The sequence below is a fragment of the Lactuca virosa genome, chromosome 4, assembly GCF_052849685.1.
Source record: "Lactuca virosa cultivar CGN04683 chromosome 4, Lactuca_virosa_CGN04683_v6, whole genome shotgun sequence".
In the NCBI taxonomy this organism is placed as follows: domain Eukaryota; kingdom Viridiplantae; phylum Streptophyta; class Magnoliopsida; order Asterales; family Asteraceae; genus Lactuca; species Lactuca virosa.
The window spans coordinates 19,222,693-19,241,527 of record NC_136429.1 but is presented as its reverse complement, the minus strand read 5'-3'; the positions used below and the strand labels follow the sequence as shown (position 1 = coordinate 19,241,527).

Here is an 18,835-nt window from a genome sequence, read left to right as displayed (position 1 = left end):
GCTCATAAGGAGGCCAAGAGAAAAACTTAAGACCTCTAAATAGGGTGCAAGACCCTAAAAATTAGGGTTTCTCAAACATCCTCCAACTCGACAAGTTGCCTTCACCAACTCGCCAAGTTGGTCCTTAGGAATGCGCATGCCAAAGACCACCAACACGTCCAGTTCGCCTCTAAGAACTCGACGATTCGGCCCTTAGAAAAGAGGATTTATTTCCATAATTGACCTTCTAAATTCTGTATGTTACATGTATATTTATCTACCAACAAGTGCAATGATACCTAATTTTTAGCAATACAATCGTCAAAAATTGAACTTACAAAACGGATGGAAGTCACGGCAACGCGCGACGGGCAAGTTTCTAGTTATACCTAAATACGGATCCAAATTTTATACAACTAAATGTTTTGTAGTTATTGAATTTAAACTAAGAATAAATTATTGCCTCAAAATAAAATTTTAAATATAAAGGTTTTTTTTAACGGCAAATCTGTCACAATAAAATTTTAAATATGAAGGTTTTTTTTAACGGCAAATCTAATGTATATCTAAACTACTCTGATTCCGTCTATAATAAATTCAAAACCATTTATAAATTTTAACAAAATATTTTAATAAATAAATATTTAATTTTTACATTGGAATTATTGAAATTATTATGCACATCCTATTAACACCAAATTTTCTGAAAATCACATTAATAAACAGGAACACTGTCAACAGAACAAAGGTAGAAGAGAGAAAACGATACCGAGATAAAAATAAAATTACGTATTTTTCGAGAAAATAAAGCATAGAAAAGGTCAATTATTGGAGCAAGAGATAAAGACCTAAGATATGTATGTTTATCTCAACCTGCGTGATCATTTGACATGATCATTTGACAAGTTCTGCATACAATTTTGAACGTAATAGATAAATTGCAACAAATATATGGTTGAGAGTTTTAAAATGTTATGTTGTCTTTTATTTTTGTATTTGTTTTAATTATCGTGTATTTTTTATTAATGTTTTTTATTGTGTATTTTTTTTATTTGTAGTATTTTTTTAATTAAAATATATATGTGTATCTTATTTTTAATTTTCTAATTTAGTTATAATAATAATAATGACGTGACAAATAGATTGAGTGAGTTGGAAATATAAGTATACGTTTGTAGGTTAGAAAAAAAAACTAATTAATGTGATAAATGGATTGAACAACCAATTGGACATGAATACCCTCCACCTAAATGAAAATGTTATATTATTTGTTTTGTCCTCGATGTATATAGACGGTGTTTGGGATTACTTTTGAAATAATTTTTTGCTTTTAACCTAAAATTTTACCCTAATTTACGAAAAAGTCCAAAACTAAAATTTGTTTACGTAAAAGCATGAATTACCGGTAAAAATAGCGATTTGACCCCTTTTTTCCGGTTTACCAGTTTTATTACTTACATGTTTTACTAAAGTCTTATTATTTTACCCTAATTTGCGAATAAGTTCCAAAATAAAATTTACTGATGATTTGACCATTTTCTTCATGTAACATATATTTTATCGGTTTCATTGCTGACTTAGACACATAATCATTAAATTAACTGATAAGATAAATACGATGAGTTATATAATGCCACATTTACTTCAAAATTTGATACTCATCTCATCGGCTCATTTATGACTATGTATCTACGTCAGCAAGTTTCACTAAATAAGATTTGACGGAATTCGTGAGTTGTTTCAAAAAAATCAACATCTACGTCGGCAATGAAACCAATAAAATGTGTGTTTCCAAGAAAAAAAATGGCAGAAAATAAGTTATTGTCTGATGAGATGGATATATTGGGTTACATAAAATTAGATAAACAATTTGATATTTCTTAAAACGTAAAAAATAACGCAGTTGTTGTTAGTTTATGTAATTATTGTAGTCTTCGTTGGATGCATTTTATGTTCCAAAAAGATATACAATACATCAGGATGTCAGGTTTTATGCTAAACATAACATTATATAACTCAACATATCCATCTCATAATCTCATTTAATGACTAAGCGTCCGGGTCAGCAATGAAACCGGTAAAATGTATGTTACATAGAGAAAAATGTCAATTCATCAGTAAATTTTATTTTGGGACTTATTCGCAAATTAGGGTAAAATAATGGGACTTTAGTGAAACAGGTAAGTAATAAAACCGGTAAACCGGAAAAAATGGGTCAAATTGCCATTTTTAACGGTAATTCATGCTTTTTCGTAAACAAAATTTAGTTTGGGACTTTTTCGTAAATTAGGGTAAAATTTTAGGACTTTTCTGGAGATTTTCCGTCAAAAAAATGTTTGGAATATACAAAAGTTATTTTCAAAATAACTCTTGTAAAGAAGAAAAATGTGGGTTTTCAAAAGTCAAGAAAGTGTGACTTTTAGCATTTTAAAGATAAATTAGATTCAAAAGTCAAGAAATACAACCCAAACAATTTTTAAAAACAACTTTTGATTTTTGTATACTCAAAAAGAACTTTTACAAAAAGACTTTTAAGCTCAAAAAGTAATCTCAAACACCCCGTTATCACGATATGGCGCATAATAGCTTGTGCGATAAAACTTGATTTTAGTTAACCCAAAATAAAAATTTTACGCAAGAAACCTTTAATATGAATTTCTGACTAAATAGTTTTTTTATTTTTTTTTATATTCCGAAAATCAAATTTAAATTAATAAAGCAATGTGGTAATAATGAAATAAACAAAAAGATAAGACCACTTGTACAGCCCATTTCTCTTTTTTTGTCAACATCTTGAAGACAATGACACCCCACCCCTCAAGTCGACCTTCCACCTTTTTTTGTTTTTATATTTTAAAAATACAATTATAAAAATAAAATTATAAAAATTGACAAAAATGTTATTGAATATTTTATTATTTACATGTCTATATGTACCAAAATAGATTTTGGTCTAATAATATCAAGTTGTTCGAAAATGTATTATTTTTTTTAAGAAGTTAATGGTCCAAATCTCATCATGGATTTATGAGTACAATTTAAATGAATGTCTTGTAGCCGTTAAAAATATATGTCCCTCTTCTTCACTAGAGCCACCTTCATCGCCGTCGTCCTTCTTCTCCGACTCGGTCTTTGACAGAGCCAACTAGTAGGGTTTTTCAGCTGCTACCTAGCTCTCATCTTCACCGGTTTAGGGTTTACAAAACCTAGCTTCGTTTGGCCGCCTTTCGATAAAAACCCTATCACCGTCGCCATCCGTCTTCTCCGCTACGGTCGTCGAAGTCGCTGCTGTATAGATCTCTGGCTCGATAGTTGACGTGGCTCGATAGTTGACACAGGTGGCATTGAAAACCTGTGGGGTTTTTGATGCCTCCGAAGAAGGTGGGGATGTAACATAAAGTCGATCTGTGGAAGGGAGGTCTAACGACTACAATTTTTCGAAAAGAAGGGGAGGTCCAACGACGATCTGTTCGTGGTGATCTTCATCACGATGTGAAAAACCTTGCTTTGTTTCTTTCCTTTTCCGGAAAGTCGCCGTCTTCGTCGGAGCCGGAGGTATGGTAATGACGAACATAGAGAGTAGTTAATGTAGAGAGAGATAAAGAGGGGAGGGGATAACAAAGACTGGTTTAAAAAAAATAAAACAAATTGAACTAAAGTTGCAACAAAATTCTTATTTTAAGTGGTTTAGTCCAAAACTTTTTGATTTTGCAATTTAGTCTATATGTTAATAATTTTAGTAATTAATCATATTTATCTAATCTTAAGTCACTGATTTTACATAATCATTAATAACATTCGAAATATTAACATAGTAGTTAATATGATTCGGTCCAAATTGATATCTACGTCATAATATTGTTCCAAACTACTTTTTAAAGGAAGTTGATTCGTACACAACAATTAATTTCAAACACGATAATTTGTGTTTTAAAATGTTATATTGTAAAACTCTATAAAATCATAAGTTGTTGTATACGAATCACTTCACTTTTCTAAACAACTTACACAAAGTAACTATTCTACTATTAAATTTATACATTTTATCTTCAACGAGACATGAATCCTCAATATATATATATATATATATATATATATATATATATATATATATATATATATATATATATATATATATATATATATATACTACCGTTACACCAAATGCCTTTTAATGTTCCAAAGAAACTACTAAAATTAGCTAGTGTGATAAATCGGTTTAAATGATATAAACTTATTGAGAACTAAAGATTCTAACTCTTTATTTTTAATTTTATTTTTAATTTGTTTATTATATATATATATATATATATATATATATATATATATATATATATATATATATATTGTTGCAAGTAGAACAATGGGAGGGGGGGCGTTGAAGTCACAAAATGATAAGGGACGTGTTCGGCACGGAATGTTTTGGAGCGTTTGACAAAACACTCCGTTTAAAACAGAAAGCATCGCTTGACACTACAAGCTTCTAGCGTTTAGTTTAATCAAACGCTCCAAATTCAGATGTTACTTCATGTAGCGTTTAACAAAACGCTACAAGCTAGAAGCTACCCGCTACCTGCTACAAGCTACCAGCTAGTTTTGCCGAACATGCCCAAAATGTTTTATTCTGTTTACATCGCTTAGATCAAAATAATTTGATTTTCTTGAATTATCCTATTATCATTTTGGTCTATTAGTTTAATAGTAAACTAGTGGAGTTACCTATCCTCCACATGGGTCATTGTATTCTATTTGGATTTAAGTTGTTGTGCAAAACGTTGTTGGTACGTCAAAATTCATTTGTTTAGTTTGATACAATAGGACTAATCTAAATCTACCTCTATACTACCTCCACTCCAAAATGCTTCTTCCCAGCATCGATATTATGTAGTCCATTGTATACATAAGAAAATCTACAATGAATAAATAAAAATAAGTTATGTTCCTTAAAATCCTTAGGTTACAATATCAAAAAAATATTGTTTATTACGTAGTCCATTGTAGACATAAGAAAATCTACAATGAATAAATAAAAATAAGTTAATGTTCCTTAAAATTCTTAGGTTACAATATCAAAAAAAAAAAATTGTTTATTATTTAATGTTTTAAATGGAGTAAAGTAACAAAAAAATTTGATACATGATTCTGGAAATATTCTCAATTCAGTCCACCTTTCCCTATTAGCACTCCTATATCTACAACCAAACAATTGTTAAATATTGAAATGAAAACCACATACATGATCCATGTATTAGTTGATATTTACAAAAATGACCGGGTTTTTCAAGATAAAGTTTTGCACATTGCAATAAAATACAACAACAATATAATAAAGAACAATAAAAAAAAGTGTTAAATATGGAAAAAAAAATGCTTCAACCTCTGAACCTAGATGTAGAGTTAAAAAATTAAGAAAGTAAGATGAAAAACCTGAATGATTAGATCCTTACTAAACACATATTTTTTTTGTCAATTTCCTTCTCTAAAGAACAAAACGAAGAATGGAACTTTAAAACTTATTGGTAGTGAAAATATAAATGTACCTGGTTCACCCTTTGTATGGCAGTTCTAGTTAAGAGTCTCTATTCGTAAAATTGATGACAACAAAGATGTTCAAACAATAGATTTATTGTTAAAAAAAGAAAATAGCTTATCAATAAACTTACCTGCCAAGCTGCACAGTCAGTCTTTTTCCACCACTCGCCTCTTCATATTATTATGATTAACATCCACTGTCAATGTTTTGCCTCCAAATCGAACCCTAAATAATAGGAAAACATACATTTTCTCAATAGAATCGTTAGAGAACTTAAATATGATTAAAAAATAATAAGGAATCATGCATACCATCAGATATGCAATATAGTAATAACACTTTATGATATTTAAATCATTTTCAAATAATAGCATGAAGTTTCCAAGTGCTACAGGCAAAGCAAGATCTAACATACCAAAAAAAGATAGAAATAAGTGTTTTGTGAATATTTGAATTACTTTGTTTTTAAGGTGTGAAAAATATCAAATACAATTATGTTTATTTTAACCTATCAAGAATAAAGGATATAGGTGACAAACAAATTCATCAAATTGTATTTCATAATGATAGTAGTCACTTTGTAAAAATGAGTGTGATTCATACCTTTTATTTGTCAAAGACTTCCACCTGCAGAAATAAGATAAAAGTATTAAACCTTGGCAAGTATAACAATTACAGTGAAACTATAAACAAATGATATTACCTTGTGAATAAAAACTAAGTATAACTGTGAAAATTGGTTCCAATTTATATAGAACTCAAACCTTGCTAAAATTCTGCCATAAAGGCTCTGATCTAGCTGTTGAAACAATAAAGAATAGATCGATAGATTCTAACAAGTGTAATCAACCAAACAATAAATAAGAACAATGAAGACAAAACAGTGTCGAATGATTAGATTCAATAGCCTTAGAAGAGTTCAACAAGAACTTCTCTGTAAAGACTACGTAAGGCAATACAACTTGTTAACCCTAAAACGGTGCATGCATGCACTATAAATAGTTTAACCCTAATATCATTAAAGCTCGGGTGGACAGGCCCAACCCGTTACATTATGGACTATTCTAGTACAAAATAATTGACACCACATTATTTATCCCAACAATCTCCCCCTTTGTGTCAATAAAGAAGGTACATTCATCAGTTCGGCTGACGTTTTTGAACTTTGAACAACTTCGACATCAAACCAAGTAAAGTGTTGCTAACCAAGATATACCATTTGATCATATCTGCGAAGCACTTCTTAGCCGCAGCATCATTCGCTTTGCATTGTTCGGTAATTCCCAAAATGTAATTCAGACAGGATGTAGAATAAAGATGCTTGTCTGATAAAAAGAACAAACACCTCTGAACTTTCTCGTCTTCTCGCAGTTGAAACGCCATGCTCCAGTTATCCTTTTGGATTTTCCTAGCTTCATCTTGTTGATATCATTCGGAGCTTCTTCAGGTTGCACAGTTGGTTTCTTTCTTAGCACAGTAGCAATCTCCACATCCATTTTGCCGATTTCCTGAATGTATGAGACTAAGATTCTTTTCAGGTGTGCCACAATTGGTTCGAACCTTTGTTCATCTTTTGACAAAAGAGTGAACAATAAATCCAATCATATGGATTTAGGCATGGCAAGTCAGCCAGAGTGAATTCAAAGACCGAACTTCCTGCTCCTCGGACAGCCTTGAATCGAACGTTTATGAAGCTTTCTGTTACAACTGGTCCAAAAACTTTCATTGCAACAATCTTCTTCAAGTTTCATGTCTAATATTGGGGATTTCCGTGCTTAAGATAAAAGGAGATAAGCATGAGATTGACATCGTTATCCGAATCAGGAGCTTTCTCAATCTTGTCAAAACAACAGAATTAAAAAGGCCTTCGGAGTTATCGGAAAATCAAGCTGAGATTCCGAGGAGTTATCCAAGTCAAATGAGACAACTGGCTCCAACCAGTAAACATTCGGATTATCAATTGCCTCGTTCAGAATCCGCTCCATGGACCAAGGAGGGAAGAGGGCCTTCTGAGTTTTAAGTGTGACATGGGCATCACGAGCCTCCTTTTCACGAGCTTCAACTTCCTTGGTAACACGCTCAATCTCATCGAGATCCTTGTCACGTTTCTTTCTTTTGAGCTTTGCATCTTCTGATAGACCTTCTTCTTCTTCTTCTTCATCAACCATTTTTCCTTTCCCTTTAGATCCAGAAGCTTCATTACCCTTCTGATCTTTTGGTTTCGGCTGTGGTTTTTGTTCAAACTCGCCAGAATCACCAACTATGTTTTTGGGTTCTTCATCAGATGGCTTCTTAGGTTCTTCACCAGATGTCTTCGTAGGTTCTCCCCCTTGTTTCGGAAGAGTATCCAAATCCGAAACACCCTTTATACGATTAAGCATGGAGAATACTGATTTGAGTTTTCCCGCAAGATGTTGTCGAACCGAGACCGTAAGCAACGAGTCACAAGTCTCTACTAGATTCTGCAAGTAAATGTTGACATTTGCGACACAACTTTTGAGAACAGCCTTCTCGAAGTTAAGATCATCAATATGTTTAGTGGCATGAGACAGCTTCACAGAAAGAACTTTCGCTTTCTCAGTTTTGACTGCCAGCTTATCCATGATTTTGTTCTCGATAGCCAGATCCTCTTGTAGCTTCTCAATCTTTGAAACAATAGAGACATTCATCTCCGCATTATCCACCCCGAGGTCTGAACGGACCTTGGATAAAGCTTTTTTTCCGTTTGAAGAATGGACCCAATACTCGTAATCACCTTGTTCGCAGCTTTAGTGTTTTTATCAGAGGAACTCTGAAAATCCTCCATGAATTGAGTAACATCATCAAATAGTTTTTCGACTTTTTCGGTCGTGTCACGAACTGTTTTCTCAGAGTTCTCAACTGCTTTGGCAGATGCAACGAGGCTTTTGGCATGCTCCTTGGTGAGAGTCTCAATTAACGCTTTGTGAGCCTCAAAGGAATACTCACTGTTGGACGAAGATTTAGACGAGTCAAGCAGAGTATCCAGTTTTTCATTGAGGGCCTTAAACTGCCTTTTCGTCATTGGTGCATCATCATCATCACTCTCATGATGAACAGTGAATGGACTGAAGTGGAAGTCTTGAAAGTCTTCCCGATCATCACCAAAAACCGTGTCAGGATCATCATCCCTTAATGGCGAGAATGGAGAGGAACTAGGACCGACAGTACCACCAAAAGTACCTGCCCCCGTATCAGATACGTTAACAGTCACTTGAGGTGAACTAGTGGTAGTGGTTGTTGTTGCAGTCGAATCGATGTAGAGTGGAGTGGTTTGAGCAACAGATATATGTGGTTTCGAAACCCCAATAGATACGTTTGGACAAGGAGCTATGGTGATAGGTGTAGAGATTGGTGTAGAAGTAACAGTAGGTGAAGGTTGAGGTGAAGGAACATGAATGTAATCATTTGTTAATGGAACTGAAGTGGAAACAGGAGATGATACCTTCGCAGTAGACTGAGTAGGAATGGGCTCCGAGACCATGGGTTGCGAAGTTGCTGCAGTATCTGCTGTTTTATTGCGAATAGTCTCACGCTCATGTGAATCCAAGTGAGTTCGTGATTCGGAATCCGCTTGAACAGGAGACGGAAACCTAGGCTTCCGAGCAGTCTTCTTTACTTTCTTCTTTGGAGTTGCATCAGGTTCAGAAGGTCCAACTTTCCCTTTTCTCTTTCCACCCTTTTTGGGCTTATTTCCTTCCGCAAGTGCCTTTCGCAAATCTTTTGGCATCCGACGAACACCAGATACGGCCTTCTTTCGGTATGCAACTATAACCACGTTGTCAGCAGGAACATGGATAAGCATGGCATCCGAAATGAAACCAATAAAATCGAACTTGCTTGGATCAGATACAATAAAGTTGGAAGTGTGCAGAATCGGAATCGCAGCAAGAACATAATCACTGGGAACTAGAATCTGATGACGAATAATGGCTCTTTTGGCGATGACTGACCAGAATCGTGCACAAGAGATCTCAGAGTGTCTTGTTGAAGAAGGAGTACTTTGAATAAGTTGTGCCCAGAGGATTGAACCGTAATCAAGGTTAATCTCATTGTATAAACCACAGATGATTGTGCAAAATAGCTTACTGGCACCGTCTGATCCTGTAATTCTTTCAGAAAAGCTTTTGAATAATACGGTGAAAAGCCCATTCCAAATGGGTGGAAGATTTGGCTTGCTGAACTTTGACAGAAGGGTTATATTCTCACGATAACCCATTTGATAGAACATTTCGATAATTGCTGAAGAGGAAATCGATTCAGGATTGACGAAGTTTTTTGTAGCTGTAAACCCTAGCATTCTGCAAAATCGGTTCTTGGTGATTGAAGTTTTGGTGGATCCGACTTCAAATGTAATGACCCCTTCATTAGGATTGTAGTTTGATGATGAATACACCGTAGACAGATGAACCAAAGGAACGCATTCAACCATTGTTAGGGCTTGATCAAGAGGCGAATAACGTAGGCATTCAATCATTGGTTTGAGAAAATCGGCATACTTGGAAGAATCGAGATCCAGATCCAGATTCTGGTTTGCCTTGATGTTTAGCATGACTGATGAAGCAGTTTGTTCAACAATGGATGGAGTTTTAGAGGAGTTAGCCATGGAAACTGTTAGATAAGATGATGAACAGTGCAAAGAGAAAGAGATATTTTCGCCTGAGAGTTTGAATATTTTGATAGCTGTGAGAGAAAAGCAAATGTCGATTTTCCTTTTATACGGTATAAGTGGAGAGAGAAAATCGTGATTGACGTTTCCATATCCCGATAAAGGCGCCTGGAAAATCGTGACAGTTGTACGTGTGCCAGGCGGCGTAACTGACAGGCGTGACGTTAGGGTTTTTGAAAAGAACGCGCCTTTTTGAAATCTTATCCCTTGAAATCTGTTGTTTCAGTTCTGCACATTCGTAATCAAAAAGCAAATTGCCATAACCTGCTCTCGGAATTAAAAGTAACCTTTCAGAATTATGAAACCAGACTTATGAAAAATCACGAGGATTTTTGTGCAAGAGTGTGCCAAAGATAAAAAAATAAAACAAATTATATCTGGGAATCTATGATGTCAATTACAAATCAACATAAAAACAATAGGATCCCGGAAAACGATCTCTTCCTTCAGAGTCAAGAGAGAGTCGGAAGTGTCTGTGTGGTTTCCCGTTGAATAACGATCATCTATTTGTTGAGAAACAGTGAAATGCTTCTTCTCATTTAGACTTTAAAGGGTGGCTTAAGCTTCAACCAAATTCCGAATCTCAACATGAGTCCGAAAGTCTGGAAGAAGTACTTGTCTGACCAATGTAGTCATAATAACAAGTATGCTTTGGAATTATTTAAGTGGCTGGATAGTGTAGAAATCTCAAGAAAAATAAAAACTGGATCTTTGGGGAAGAAAAGCCTTGGGATGAGAGCTTCTCATAAAGATCACACAAAAAATGAGATTTCAAATGTGAAAGGTACCAATTCGTCAATTTAGTGGTGATTATATCTAGAACATATTGATTGTTCACCGTCAATTCAGAACTTGGTTTCGGATTTTGGGTTTCACTAAAATCGTGGTGATAATGATTTTAAGATCATAAACACAGATGTTGTGTAACCATAAACATCAGTGGTATGTTCTAAGAGTCTCGAGGGTTACATTTGTGGAAGTGAAAATGATGGATAAATAGTGGAGGTGGTTCCGAAGATAAAATGTACCTCTGCTATATAAAACTGACCAAACAGTGAACTCTTAACTCATTGTGAAAAGAGTAAGGTAGCTTAATGACTTATGTGAATGTATAGCCTATTTGGGAGGAAACGATTGGTATTATCGATTCATTAAGGCTTCAAACATAGAGTCTCAAAGGCTTTAGGCAACATGCAACAACATGCTTCTAGGGACACTTAACTAGTGCAAAGATTCAGAATTATAAACCTTTCCACATCGTTCTGATTTGAAAGCATAATGAATATATACCTGCATATAAAATAAATGTAGAATATATCACACAAAATAAAACAAAAAAATAAAAAAAAAATTATTTTTGGTAAGTTTTGGTTTTTCTGAAAAAGAAATATAAACATAAAAATAAAGAAAATATTTTGTGATTTTGGATTTTTCTGAAAAAGAAATAAAAACATAGAAATAATGAAAATATTTTTGTGAATTTTGGATTTTTCTGAAAAAGAAATAAAAACAGAAAAATAAACTTAAAAACAGAAATGTACAGTAACTTCTGAATCAGTTGGAAGAGACTTAATATACAAAGGATACAAAACTTCCGAACCTTTAGATGAATAGTGGACTCCGATTCGTTCCGCGGGTTCGCAACCATTCGGAACATAAAGAATAGATTCCGAATCATTCTGGCTCAGAGTGGTTCGGAGAAAGAACACTACTTAACTTTTCTATGTTGTTTTCGGAACGGAATCTGCTTCTATCATTCCTAAGCCTTGTAGAATTCGATTGAAGGTTTAATCAGGTAAGGATTTCGTAAATATATCAGCTAGTTGATCAGCAGATCTCACAAAGTGAATTTCGACATTGCTATCCTCTATGTGATCCTTTATGAAATTATACCTCAGTGCTATATGTTTTGTCTTGGAATGTTGCACTAGGTTATGGCGAATGCAAATAGCACTTTCAGAATCACAGTATAAGGGGATTCTCTTTATATTAATCCCGTAATCTCTAAACTAACTTTGAATCCAAATTACTTGAGAAGTAAATGAGGCAGCTGCGATATACTCATCTTCAGCGGTATATAAGGAGACACATGTTTGCTTCTTAGACTACCAACTGACGAGTTTGCCATCTAGAAAGACATCCTCCAGTTGTACTTTTACAATCAAGACCACATCCGCCAAGATCAGCATTAGAGAATGCTTGCATAAAGAATCCTGAGTTGGTAGGGTACCAAATTCCGAATGAGGTGGTTCTCTTAAGATATCGAATAATGTTCTTCGTTGTAGTCATATGTGGTTCATGAGGATCCGCTTGAAACCTGGCACAATAGCAAAGAGCAAACATAATATCTGGACGAGTCAATGTTAGATACATTAAAGATCCAGTCATTTGTCGATACAAAGTCATATCGGTTGCAGGCTTCCAAGGACGGTGTAAGCTTTGTTCCGAATGCCATGAGAACCTTGACCTTTGAATCTCCCACCATTACGAATTTCGCAAGCAATGTTTTCGTATAAGCCTCCTGGTTGATGAATATAACCTCTTGACTCTGTCTAATATTTAAACCAATGAAAAAGTTAATTGGACCCATTGAGCTCATCTCAAACTTAGTTTCCATCAATTTTCGGAATTCAGCAATTAATCTAGGATTAGTAGACCCGAAAATGATATCATCAACATAAATTTGGACAATCATCAGATGGTCACCATCTTTCTTACGAAAGAAGGTTGGGTCGACCGAACCTTGTTTAAATTTGGATTGTTTTAAGAATCGAGTTAGGGTTTCATACCATGCACGAGGAGCTTGTTTTAAGCCATAAACCGCTTTATCCAAAATGTAGCAATGATTTGGATATTTCTCATTTACAAAACCTGGTGGCTGTTCCACATAGACAGTTTCTTCTAATTCACCATTCAGAAACGCACATTTGACATCCATTTGATAAACAAAGCCGACTTAGCATTATCAACACTCTTCTTATTTCTACGCTCTTCTATCTTTTGAAGATAGTAGGCTTCATATTTCTCTTTTTCCTTCTTTTCACTTCTCCTTCTCAGCATGCACTTTTTGGCAAAATGGTTCTTGCCATTACAGTAGTTACAGTCGTACCCAGAGTCTCCTAGCAGCTTCTTCTCTTGTTTATATTCATCCTTTTGGGAGCTTTTGAAACTTTCATGTCTCGGATTTTCAGAATTGAAGTTTCCTGCTCTGTATTTGCTTCTGAAACGACCAATGTTCTTTTTGATGAATCTTTTCGGATTAGAAACTATCATAGCATATTCTTCCTTGGTAAATTCCGAATCCGAGATGTCAGATTCTGAATCTTCTTCAGCAACCTTTTTACCCTTCGCAACAAGGGCCACGATCCCATGCTAGAAACAATAAAGAATAGATCGATAGATTCTAACAAGTGTAATCAACCAAACAATAAGAACAATGAAGATCAAATAGTGTCGAATAATTAGATTCAATAGCCTTTAGAAGAGTTCAACAAGAACTTCCCTGTAAAGACTACGTAGGGCAATACAACTTGTTAACCCTAAAACGGTGCATGCATACACTAAGGGCGTGTTCGGCAAAACTAGCTGGTAGCGGGTAGCAGGTAGCTTGTAGCTTGTAACGTTTTGTTAAACGCTACATGAAGTAGCATTTGAATTTGGAGCGTTTTGTTTAAACTAAACGCTAGAAGCTTGTAGTGCCGAACGAGGCTTTCTGTTCAAAACGAAGTGTTTTGTCAAACGCTAGAAGCTAGAAGCTTTCAAACGCTCTGTGCTGAACACGCCCTAAAATAGTCTAACCCTAATATCATTAAAGCTCGGGTGGACAGGCCCAACCCGTTACATTATGGACTATTCTAGTACAAAAAAATTGACACAACATTATTTATCCCAACACTAACCCCTATTAGTACCTCAAAAAACCTCCCTACAATTCAAGAAATATAAGAGAGAGTAGTTACCTAAATGTCAAAACGGGCCAACTTATATACATTAGTGGCTGAAAGAGTGTGGTCACATTTGCTCAGGGCCGGCTCAACTAGTTTGGGGGCTCTAAACGACCAAAAATTTGGGGTCCTTTGACATTACTATACTTAATGTTATAAATCTTCCTCCTTTATCCGGGCTTGGGACCGTCAATAATAAACTAAAAAGTTTAAAATGGCGGAGTTAAATTTTTTTTTTATGTATATGTTTTTTGTGAATATATTTTATGACATAAAGTTAATTTTTCTAGCATTTTTAGATGCAAATTCTTTAATAAAATTTTTATAATCAATTTCTTTTACTAAATGTTTTTCAATTGACAAAATAGCTAATCCATTTTCAATTGAGTTTCACTGTCTAAAATTTCAATAACTTTAACAACTGAAACCACTATTATTTAATACAAAAATCATGATTGAAAGCATATAGAAAGGCAGAAAGCTATTCCAACTCAAATTACACATTTTCATTTAGAAGGAAAACTTGATATCAATGATTAATTACACTAAACAAATTAGACATTTTCAGTCCGCTTTCATCACAATTTTAGCATTAAAAAAGAACTTTCTTTAGAATGGCTAGAGAAACTATACCAAAAGCGGCCAAATGTTTCATGTTTATCCTTTAACGCATCCTAAGGCATTCACTCTTTTATCCGATTCCTTTATAGCACAAGTAGTAGTTGTATACATGATGCTTTAGTTTCTTAATGATTGTTTAATTAACCAAAACAAGATTGGAAAGAGATTAACCCTAATGAATTGCCTATTAACCTCAATTCTGAGATAATAGAAAAATCAAAACTAAAAATTGAAAATACAAAGAATATTACCGTTTCAATCATTCAGTGACAGCAGAATAGCAGCAAAATAGCAGATCATTAAATCAGGAGAAACCAAGAATGAAGAAGGAAGAAGATCCTGGTTTTTTTGGATGATGATCTGCTGCGGTTCAGGGAGACAGCGAGACAGCAACAACTCAACAGAAGTGTAGAAGAAACGATTGGAAAACAGCCTGTAATCGAGAAGACGAGAACGAGAGTGGAAAAAGAACGGAAGATTTTGTTGCCGTATTGTCGCTTGAAGAGTCGATCAAAACTTAAGCCTGATTTTTTGGAAACTACTAACAATGGATCAAAAGTAAACGAGGCCCTTACAATTCGGGGCCCTAAGCCCTATCTTTACTCTTAAAACAATAAGGTCGGCCCTGCATTTGCTCATGGAAATCTACTTGGTAGTATGTTACATTAACAAAATAGTAACAAAAATGCTTGTACATTTATCTATCATCTATTCTTAGCAATATGTATTTAGAAAAGACAAAATCAAGAACATACACCAGTTGTGCATCATAATGGTTTTATTATAATTCTTGGAAAGTACCTTGGTTGGCATCCAACACCATGAAGAAGAAATGCTTCATTGTAACAGGATCTTACAGCAGCAACAAAGAGTATTCTCCTGAAGAAACATGCGTTTCCATCACAAGGTTCACCATAATGAGTCAATGATCAAACATCAGCCACTGATACAGGACCTAATGATTTAATCAAAGAATAAGATTAATTTTAAAAATAAAATATTCAAATTTATATAAGAACCAGAACATCTCTACGAATCTAAGAACTACATGCCATACAAAGAAGTTGGATTTGGTAAGTGATTAGTTGAGCCATTATTCTCATAACACTTGCACGTATGTTTACCCCACTATCAAGCCCTTCTTTTTGACCAAAAAAATATATTCAATAATATCGAACCATAAAAACTTTTTAGATGATTAGTAAACCTGATTGATTCATGGATGATCTCTTCAGTTATTTCCAGTATTATTTCTAGTCTGGTATAAAGGAAGACAAAACTTTTGGCCAACATCCAAAACCTATCAACTGATGTGCTTAGTTCTCCTCTTTCTTGGTACCGGTCTTATGAAGAACCTGGAGAATCTCGAATACTCTCTCCAATTCTAAAACTGTCATCGTGAAGAAGGTTTCAGGCTGGAGAAACCTGCATACAGGGAATACAATTTAGACTTGCTATGCAATCACAAAGAATTATTAAGATGATACCAATAGACCAAAAATGTTTCTCTTTGAAGCATAAAAAGAAACAGGTAGCATGTTGTTTGTAAATGAAAATATAAGGGTGTGTTTAGTTGCGGAAAAATGGGCCGTCTTCCGGAAAAATTTTCCAAGAAAAATGAGAATTTTGAAAACGCGTTTAGTTCGTCTATTTTTCTAAATTTTTCACGGAAAATAAAAAATTTTCGTTTTCTAAAATTACAAAGAAGTTGGAAAAATTTGGAAAACTGATAATCATTGTTTTCCACATTTTTTCTAATTCCAAAATTTTTCTAAAATATAAACACCCACTCCCACCCCCATCCACCTCTACCTACCCTCACCTTAACACCCCCAACCCACCACACCCCTACCTACCTACACTCACTCCCAAGCCCACCCCCACAAACACACACACACACACTCCAACCCCCACAAACACACACACATACCCCACCCACACCCCCACACACACCCACAAACAAACACACACACACACCAACCCCCACAAACACACACACACACCCACCCACCCACACCCCCACAAACACACACACACACACCTACAAACACACACACACACACACCAACCCCTACAAACACACCCACAAACTCACACTCACCCCACACCCACACACACGCACACCCACCCACCTAAAACCACTACCACAATCACCGACCTACCATCACCATCACCATCACCATCACCACCACCACCACCGCTGCCATCACCACCACTGCCACAATTGCCGCCGCCACCACCACCGCCTGTCCCTCCGCCGCTGCCCCACCACCGCCACCGTCCCCACGCCCACCCTACCACCGCTACCGTTTTCTAAAAATGAAAACCGATAGAAAAATATACATCTAAACACGTTTTCTAATTTTCTAAAACTGAAAATGAAAAATGAATAAGTTTTAACTAAACGTGTTTTCTAAATTTTCCAATGAAAACCGAAAACGAAAAACGAAAACTGAAAAAGAAAAACGAAAAACAGAAAATGAAAACTATTTTTCCGTAACTAATCGCAACCTAAGCTTTTAAGAAAAAATTGTTTCTGGAAAGTAAGGGAAGCAACGAAAGGGTAAAACAGGTGAAATTGAAGAAAGGTTCAGGACTTTTGTAAAGCATGAAAGCAACCTGGTTCTAAATCGTACCTGGAGGAACAGTTGGCAGGAGATGAAGAGGAGGAACGAACTAATTAGTCATAGGCTAGTCCTTACGTCTACAACCAGTGCACTGAAGCGAACAGGAAGTTAATAATAGTATGATGAGAGGACCAAATAAAAATGGAGACCCGACGAGAATCGAGGAGTTAGACACCGCATCGACGAAGGGATGGGGGGAAAACAGAAAATCGAGAAACTGAATATGAAGGGAAGCCGGAAAATCGACACCGTAGGCAAGTAAAACGAAATTCAAGATTCAACACAACCTGTAACAATTAGATAATGAATGACCACCCAATGTCACCGACAATCACAATAACCGCATCAACATTCTAAAAAAACATAACATCACATAAGACAGGCAGAAATCAAGCAAAGCTTCTTAATTTTATCATAAAAACCAAAAAATGTTCTCCTAGAAGCAAAAACACAAACACCTGGCATGCGTTCATATTTCTATCCCACATAAAACTATTACCTAATACCCCCTCAGAGAACTGATTACCAAAAGCTATCTGAACTGTATTACATCAAGAGAACATTACCTGAATCAACAAACACAAAAATTTGGGTTGAGAGACATAGTTGGGGCAAACCACACAACAAAACCTTGTGGCATAAACTGGAAGAAAAAAAAGTAAGATGTTCCATCAATAAGCATATAACCCTAAATGAACTGCTAAATACTAAAGCTTAATACAATAAACATCCAGGCATAAGAAATTAGCACAATAGTAAATTGTAATAAAACGAAAAGTCGATAGAAATGGTAAAGGATTTACTGTTGGCCTTCTGCATCCCATATCTGAGAGCAGGCGTGCAAACGCCGGCGAACTCATCAACGGAGTAGCTAGAGAAGCAGGGCAAAGATGAGAACCGGTGTAAGCAGATCGAAGGGAACCTTCTGTGACTTCTGAGCACCTGATGATTGATCGGTTAAGAGAAGAGTGAGAAAGGACGGGAGATGAAGCAGAAGAAATCAAGTTAAAAAAATAGAACGGGAAGACATCGGGAACTGGAAGTGGTTTGGAAGAAGGGGACACCAATCCTAAACCTAATGGGTTACAAATAGGGTGCAAACGAGCCAAGCTACCCGCGAGCTACTCGAGATCGGATCCTTAAAAGCTCGACTCGAAACCGATTTTAAACGAGCCCGAGCCAAGCTCGAGCTTAGTATTAAGCTTGTTTATTAAACGAGCTCGAGCTCAAGCCTATGTCACTAAGCTCGATTAGGCTCGCGAGCCTAAACGAGCCTTTATATAATATAATTTATTATTATTTATATATATTAAAATAAAAACACATTAGGGGAATTATGAATTTAGGATATTAGTAAACGAGCTTTTTAACGAGCTCGAGCCGAGCTTAAGCTTATTTAGGCACCTCAGATAAAAAACGAGTCGAGCCCGAGCCCGAGCCGAGC

The 18,835-nt window shown here is 35.4% G+C and overlaps 1 protein-coding gene across 14 annotated transcripts; it reads right to left on the bottom strand.

Moving 5' to 3' along the window:
• Window positions 1-4,673: 4,673 nt before the first annotated feature.
• On the bottom strand, window positions 4,674-18,434 carry LOC145169465 (uncharacterized). Of its 14 annotated transcripts, none has more exons than XR_013742513.1 (8): window positions 18,195-18,434; window positions 17,891-18,034; window positions 17,401-17,678; window positions 15,972-16,189; window positions 15,566-15,719; window positions 6,116-6,139; window positions 5,643-5,737; window positions 4,674-4,889 (listed from the first exon to the last, which is right to left on the bottom strand). XR_013742513.1 is itself a non-coding variant. In XM_079088010.1 (6 exons), the coding sequence occupies exon 6, from the start codon at window positions 10,134-10,136 to the stop codon at window positions 8,178-8,180; it is 1,959 nt and encodes a 652-aa protein (XP_078944136.1). In that variant the 5' UTR covers window positions 10,137-11,489; window positions 15,566-15,719; window positions 15,972-16,189; window positions 17,401-17,678; window positions 17,891-18,034; window positions 18,195-18,434; the 3' UTR covers window positions 6,383-8,177. The 14 variants fall into 14 exon arrangements, 9 of the variants coding, with proteins under 9 accessions (XP_078944136.1, XP_078944138.1, XP_078944137.1 ...); XR_013742514.1 differs by lacking the exon at window positions 4,674-4,889 and adding an exon at window positions 6,216-6,311 and having other exon boundaries at window positions 5,169-5,737; XR_013742515.1 differs by lacking the exon at window positions 4,674-4,889 and adding an exon at window positions 5,824-5,918 and having other exon boundaries at window positions 5,169-5,737.
• Window positions 18,435-18,835: the final 401 nt, after the last annotated feature.

Bases quoted from the DNA above. Each gene is read 5' to 3' on its own strand.
- LOC145169465 (XM_079088010.1), bottom strand. From the start codon at position 10,136: ATGGCTAACTCCTCTAAAACTCCATCCATTGTTGAACAAACTGCTTCA.